This window comes from Notolepis coatsorum (assembly GCF_963971535.1).
Source record: "Notolepis coatsorum genome assembly, contig: SCAFFOLD_4103, whole genome shotgun sequence".
Taxonomy (NCBI): domain Eukaryota; kingdom Metazoa; phylum Chordata; class Actinopteri; order Aulopiformes; family Paralepididae; genus Notolepis; species Notolepis coatsorum.
Window position 1 is genome coordinate 6,532 of NW_028171218.1, and position 8,345 is coordinate 14,876.

At 43.9% G+C, this 8,345-nt stretch overlaps 1 protein-coding gene across 1 annotated transcript; it reads left to right on the top strand.

Moving 5' to 3' along the window:
- Positions 1-1,167: 1,167 nt before the first annotated feature.
- LOC311248319 (integrin beta-like protein 1) lies at positions 1,168-8,065 on the top strand (the record flags this gene model as incomplete). Its single annotated transcript, XM_084339222.1, is given in 4 exon segments — positions 1,168-1,314; positions 5,691-5,813; positions 7,896-7,927; positions 7,930-8,065. Coding segments are annotated over 4 exon segments (438 nt in total), but the record flags the coding sequence as incomplete, so codon positions are not given.
- Between the last annotated feature and the right edge of the window lie 280 nt (positions 8,066-8,345).

Sequence of the window (8,345 nt, forward strand, 5' to 3'; positions counted from 1 at the left end):
GCTGTAAGGTACTGAATGACGTGACAATAAAGGAATCTGAATCTGAATCTGAATCTAAACCGTTATATGGGCATACAGACCCTCATCTGCACTTTTGTTTATACTGTTTTCTCGTATTTCTTTTTTCGGAGCTAATTGTATTGTTTACACAGTTTTTATCTCATAATTTTATATTCAGATCAAATTGTATTGCCTATATTTATCTTTCTATTATTACCCTGTCCATACAGGGTATGCCCTGTACCCCCTCCCCCTCCCCCATGCTGCTATGACGCCCACATTTCACCCAAGGGGATCGATAAAGGGATATCTTATCTCATCTTAGTGGCCTCTAAGCCAGGTGGAGGCCCCTGGTCTGGGTCTCCAGGGGCCTGTAATGTCTCCCCCCCGAGGGAACGTTTTCACACAAATGAGAACAGGATGTGTTGAATTGCTGCGGTCAGGCAAGCGCTACCAGAGCCTCATGGCCAGTACAGAAGGAGCTTCTATCCGGCCCAGGAGTTCAAAACTTGTAATCCCTATCTGATTGGATCAGATTTGTATTCATTCATTCATTCATTTCAACTCATTATGAATTGAAAATGGGGGACCCTGATGTAGACTAGACGAAAGTCTGGTCTGCATCCCCTTAACAATTGTGTGTATTGAGCTGTACTGTACTGTACCCATTCTGCAATCTGTTAATTCAAATGTTCAATCAATCAATCAATAGGGATTCAATGTTTTGAACTGGGCATCAGGGTGCTCAATGACAATGACACTATGTAACAACCCATCATCTACATACACTGCACAGACATCCACATGCACACACTCACTTTAAACAAACACTCACCTTACCACTCACTTTATTCACTTTAGACACTTTAACACACTATATGTATCTATTATTAAAGAGATTTGCACAACATTCATACCTCATTTGCACCCTACCCCAAGTTTTGTACCTCTGCATTCTACCTCACTGTTACTCATTTTACTCTGTATTGTATATTGTATATTATGTATATTGACTTTACCTACTTTTTACTTCTTACTTTCTTTTTACTGTATGTAGCACAGTCTCAGGGGCTCATACAGAAACAAATATTTCATTATAAAGTATTCTGTATTTTGTTCTGACAAATAATAAACAAACTTGAACTTGAAACTTGTGTGTCCCTGCAGACCGTGGCTACTGTGACTGTGGACGGTGTGAGTGTGACGAGGGCTGGTTCGGAGACTCCTGCCAGTACAGCGAGGACTGTAACCTGTCCACCAAGAAGAGCAAGGCGCTCTGCAGGACCCCGCAGGGGGTGGTCTGTTCCAACGCAGGTACCAGGAAAAACACACACACACACACACACGCACACGCACATGCATACGCACACGCGCAAAATGAGCCAAAAATCTAAAACGGTCGGTCGGTCTGAGCCTCCCCCCCCCCAAAAAAATCAAAACATCGCCGCGCTACCAACCACTTAACCCTTTTCACTGCGACAATACACCGAAGGTTAACCCTTTCACGACCGTCGGTTGTGTGATAGTAAAGGGTTAACCCTCCGTCGTGTGGCAGTGAAAGGGTTAACAGTTATACAGTAAAGTACTGCACCTATAATTTTTACAAGCAAGAACAAGAGCTAAGAATAAATGTAAAATGCACACTAAAGAATTAAAACAAATAAACAACTTAGCTAACACACAATAATAATAATAATAATAATAATAATAATAATAATAATAATAATAATAATAATAATAATAATAATAATAATAATAATAACAAACAATAAAATAACGTGCAAATTTGCTTTAAAAGAAAATTATGTATTGTAAAATATGTTACACATATATAATCAAAATATAAACAAATAAATAAAAATTACAAATTCACTTTGTCTAAATAACTATTTACATTCCACTCCCTATCATCACACTTCAAGGTTAGCCTGTAGCTCCTACTGGTTTCCATTTACAGTGCAATCCTTCTGGCCTTCCTCGCTGCAAAGTCATCAATCACATCAAATTGTCCAACTCCTGAGCCAGCTCCTTCCCATCCAAATCAGATTGCCCTCCATGGTTTAAGGTGTGTACAAGTGCCTCTGCTTGCTTCATCAGCTCTTGGTGTGGCAGGTCTTGGAAGTTGTACAAAATTGCATACCTTTCACCTTGGCACGTTTCTCGTCTTCTTCTTTTCTTCTCTTTTTAAACTGGATGGCCGGATGGCTTTTGCCTCTTCATAGTTCTCTAACGTTAGTCTTTCTTTCCTCAATGCTCAATTCTATAAACACTTGACCGATACCCATCAATGCACAGCGCTCTAGCATGTTCTGACTGTGAACACCTAAAGCTGAGGCTCAGACCGACCGACCGTTTTAGATTTTTGGCTCATTTTCCCTTATGTTAGAATTTTTTTTATGTAAAAATAATGGTTGCAGATCTAGAGGGGGGCGCCAAAACTGCACAGAGAATTTTTTTTTTTTTGGCGCCTCCCTCTGGGTGGCGCTCTAGGTGACCGCCTATATCGCCTGTAGGAAGGTCCGCCCCTGCACACATACACACACACACACACACACACACACACACACACACACACACACACACACACACACACACACACACACGCACACACACACACATGGCCGCCTAGTTATAGTTGAAAGTGGGGGTGCAAGTTTTTTTTGTATTCTCTTTTTTTTCCTTTCCTTTTTTTTTTTTTTTTTTTTTTTTGCACGGGTGGTTTGGAGGGGGTCCGGCACGACCCCCTCCACGGCATATTTTTTTACATTTAATGAACACCTGTATGTGCAATTTCCTGCAATATAGAGTCTTCAATCTTGACCAAAATAAAGCTGCTCTTTTCACTATAAAACTCAGTTTATATTGCAGTATGATAGCTATAATAATAATAACTTCACTGCGAGGGCTCTTTTAGCTAACGCTAGCTAGGCACGTATGATAGCCAATTACTATTATAATAATAATAATAATAATAACTTTCCCATCCTCCCAAAGCCCCTCCAGCCCCGTTCACATCCGCAGCACCAACAACAACAACAACAACTAATTGACGCTATCAATAGCCCCAGTGAGCGCGGCGGCTGAATGAATGAAAACTTTATTTAACAGATTGCAGAATGGGTACAATACAGTACGGCTCAATACACACAATTGTTAAGGGGATGCAGACCAGAGAAAGACGTTTGTCTTGTTTACATCAGGGTCCCCTTTCGTGACTGTGCTGCACCGAGTGAATCCACAGTCACTTGCTCCTCAATGGGAAACCAACCTAGATTTACCATGAATGACTGGTTCTGGCCGAACCGTTCGTTATACAAGTATCACAGAGACATTACAAAGGTGCTCACAGTTGCACGAGGGGTTCGCACAGAGATACGGGATGGTTTGAAAGCTCGGCGTTGCTAATAAATATTTTTAATATTTTTTTATAAACTGATTAAAGCGTCATTATTTCCGCCGTTGGGTGATCACAGCGCCTGCGCACCATCCTGTATCTCTGGATTCACTCGGTGCAGCGCCGAGGCTCACCATACGAGAAATATTCAGTTTCAATCTGTTTGCGCATTTAGTATACAGTCACAGTGTTCGACTTACGTGATGATTTGCTCCATTTTGATGTAAACGCCGAAGAATAACCCTCACAAGTCACAATGTTATCCAATATCCAGCCTGAATTTTTCAAGGGCTTTCGAAAAAGCCGCCTCCCCCAACATGTCGTATACGTCATGCCGACGAACCGTGGCCCGTGGGCACTGGATCAAACCATTAAAGTGGGGGGTCACACAATCTTTGGAAACTTAAAAACTTGCTATTAAGTGTCATTGCGTATTATTAATCTGATTGAAATTACGTAGTTATGGTTCGATAAGATTTATATATTGGGGGGGGATATTTATATCATATGATATGATCAAAAAGTGAGGGAGCAAAGAGACAAGCTTGCTCCCCCAAGTTCAATAGTCCTGGAGCACGTGCATCGTCTGCTCCGTTAAGTGGGCGCCTATGCACACACACACACACACACACACACACACACACACACACACACACACACACACACACACACACACACACACACACACACACACACACACACACACACACACACACACACACACACACACACACACACACACACAAATGCACATACAGTACACACACACCTAGTACATGCATAGACACTTTCACACATACAAGTGAACACATGTGCTCCGTAGACAGTAGCTTACACACATGTAGGTACATTATCAATGCACATACAGTCATAGCTATCTGTTGAGGAGATATTTGGAAAACCTATGTGTTTGTTTTCAACAGAATGCCTACTAGGAGAGACACAAAATGGCCACCACAAACAGACGTTGTGAGATCTACTGTAGGGACGTCCTGAGATGGATTTTTGTTCCCGCCCTACTGCTGGGTTGAAACTATTGTGATGAACTCCGATGTCAGTTCATCAAGTTAGCTTCAACCCGGAAGTAGAGTAGGACCATTCTTTTATTTGTTCTGTTCATGGTAATGCACAGTTCCATAAAATAAAAAAGTACTTCATAATCAAAGCACCTCTCAATTTGCACATTCCATGAGCGAAAAGGAGCAGGAGAGAGGGAGGTGGACTTTCACAATGGTTGTCAGTGACTGCTCTGACTCAACGTACAAGAGATTTCTCTCTTGCTAATGGAGGCACAGTTATATATTCACACACACACAAATGAGCACCGACGAGAAGATTGACATCTCGACTTAACACTATTGTTAAGTATTGATAATTAAACTCAGTCTTTAATCTCAGCCGGCAGCCGGTTGCTTCTGGTTTTACGGCGATGCCACGCAGCGCCTCGGCAAGCTCGCGGTTAGGAACCGTGTGGTTAAGCAGTGGCAGCTTGGAGACACACACTGTGAGGGGACGCCTGGGTTAAGGCTGTTTTCCTCTCGCTGACAGCCCCACACACTGTGTGTGTGTGTGTGTGTGTGTGTGTGTGTGTGTGTGTGTGTGTGTGTGTGTGTGTGTGTGTGTGTGTGTGTGTGTGTGTGTGTGTGTGTGTGTGTGTGTGTGTGTGTGTGTGTGTGTGTGTGTGTGTGTGTGTGTGTGTGTGTGTGTGTGTGTGTGTGTGTGTGTGTGTGTGTGCGTGTGTGTGTGTGTGCGTGCGTGCGTGCGTGCATGCGTGCGTGTGTGTGTCTGTTTGTGTTTGTGGCTTGTTTTGGCATGTGTATAAATGCAAATGTATTCACAGCAGGTAGTTGTCTAGCCTTCTGGGCCTATGCTTATCGTTCCTACTGTTCTGCACACACACTCACACACACGCACACACACACACACACACACACACACACACACACACACACACACACACACACACACACACACACACACACACACACACACACACACACACACACACACACACACACACACACACAGACACACACACACACACACACACACACACCATCAACCTCACCACCACTCCATACTCACACAGCCTCAAACTCATTGTGCGTCATACAGACACACAAAGACTGTCTCCAGTGCACATCTGCAAACCAGCTGGCGCACACACACACACACACACACACACACACACACACACACACACACACACACACACACACACACACACACACACACACACACACACACACACACACACACACACTCACAGAGTTTCTGACGTGCGTGTCTTTGATAGGCACCTGTCACTGTGGCAGCTGTATGTGCAACAACCCGGACGGCAGAGGCCTGGTGACGGGGACGTTCTGCGAGTGTGACGACAGCGAGTGTCTGGACGAGGACACCGGAGAGGTGTGTGGAGGTACGCCCTGCCGACCCCCCCCCCCCCCCCCCCCTAACCCCACCCCCGTCCCTCTCCATAGTCTAACTAACATATGGTATTTTAAGAGGGTGTTTCTCACCCTGTCTCAAAAAATGCCTTTCTGTTTTTGATATAGTCTTAGTTGTTTCTATGAAGCTCCGTGTGTTTGAATTAGATCAAAACATTCTCACAGCAGGCAGGGTAATTGCACATCATAGCGGCTATAGTGTCTTGTTTCCAACCCCTCACCACCCGATGAAGATCTAGGTCCAAGATGTCCTTGGTGCCTTGAGTTCGCGCAGACATTGTTTCGTACTGACTCTAAACCATTTATGTGGACAATGCCCTTTACGTCGCTCCAACCAAGCCCCGGTAATAAGCAAAGCACCCAGGGCACCCATATGCTCTGAAGAGGTTAATAGGGAGTTAATTGTGGATTGACCTGTCTTTTCTGCGGCACCTCTTGTACACGTGTGCAGCCCATCCCTGCATTCCCCCCAGCTTCACCGGCTCCTGCTTGTCAACGTTAATTAGCCATTCTGTAATTTCATTTTGAAAAACACATTATGGTCTCTCCCCATTAGGCCTTTGTGAGGAACAAAGCCATTAGAACGTGTCCGAGGACTCAAAGCGGGCCAGACTGAAAGGGCCTACAATAACTATAATTAAATTCGGGGGGCGAGCAGAATTTGAAAAGGGACTTTGGTCCTTTTATATTTCCTCCTGTAACGCGAACTCTTAGTTTGATTAAAGTTCTAAAACAGAGCTGTAAAAAAAGTCACGCTGGCACCGGCTACAGATTTTTAATGGAAGCACTTTGCGTTGGAGATTCATTGCATCGGAGCAATAAGACCCCAACAAGACACTATAGTCTAACTTTGCTTAACCCTTTCACAACCACACTACAGAAGGTTAACCTTTCACTACCACGCTACAGACGGTTATTGTGGTAGTGAAAGGGTTAACCTTCGGTATTGTGGTTGTGAAAGGGTTAACCCTTTGTCGTGTGGCAGTGAAAGGTTTAACCCTTTGGTAGTGTGGTAGTGAAAGGGTTAACTTATCGGTCTCATCCTTCTAAATTTCCTCAGGGTTGTGTTTAGATTTGCACACAAACAAGCGCAAATCCGCAACAGCTGCGACTAGCGTACATGCGTGTGTTCCATGCGTGTGTTCCATGCGTGTGTTCCATGCACACGGTCATTCACAAACACTTGACCTCCAGGCCAAGTTTCAGCCTCCTAGGGTGAAAGCTGTAGCCGGTGGGGACACTCTTGTGGACCAACAGAGCGAGCTATACAGCTGCTGGTCGCAGCGACAACAAAAAAGAAAAATCTATTCTCCTAATCTGTGGTATAACAGCAATGTACGGCTCCACGAAGAGTGCATTTGACAATATTAAACATCACACAACCGTGACTGTGCCTTGGAGGATTATCTGGGAATAAAGCTACTGTATATGTTTTGGTTCTGAAGTGTTTGCACTGCTATAATATTATAAAGCATGATGGGATATAAGAGTTTAGACAAACAATGTATGAGTCCACAAACTCACTGAGTCAGTCCCTCGTTCACTGTCCGCGGAGCAGCTCAATACATCAGGGCGACATCACGGACTATAGTCTCTGTTGTTCTGGAATTTATATCAAGCTCCGCCCTCTTTTCTTGATCTTCCAATCACAACTGTTGCTTCCCTCGTTTGTCCGAGGGAAGCAACAGTTGTCATTGGAGGATCAAGAAAAGAGGGTGGAGCTTGAGTTAGGTACATTTCACATGATTTGTTCACGTTCCTAAAATTATTTTGTGGCATAAAAATAAACTTTGAAACTTTAAATGTAAAATTATTAAATTAAGCAATACTCTATGCCTTTCACTAAATAGAACATGTGATGTGATATATATTGTGTTTTAGACAGGTTCCCACAAAATCTATTGCATATATTATGTTATTATTATTATATAGGATATACCTAAATCAGTGGAATCTGTAGTACAGTGTATTCTTGTAGGCTATAACCAGAATGGCATGAGTGAGCAGGTGATGTCATTACTTGTTTGTGAACGTACATTCTGCTGTGCTTCCAGGCCATGGACAGTGTTACTGTGGAAACTGCTACTACTGCGCGCTGGTTGGCATGGAGACAAATGTGAATTCCAGTGTGACATCAGCCCATGGGAGAGCAAGCGGAGGTGCACGTCTCCGGATGGGAAGATCTGCAGCAACAGAGGTCTGCTTCCGGTGACCGGGGGACTGGGTAGACAGACAGACAGACAGACAGACAGACAGACAGACAGACAGACAGACAGACAGACAGACAGACAGACAGACAGACAGACAGACAGACAGACAGACAGACAGACAGACAGACAGACAGACAGACAGACAGACAGACAGACAGACAGACAGACAGACAGACAGACAGACAGACAGACAGACAGACAGACAGACAGACAGACGCTCAGAAATGTGTGTGCGTAATTTGACTGACAGCACTTAGTATTTCACTCTATCATTTCATCATACTGGGCCCCCCC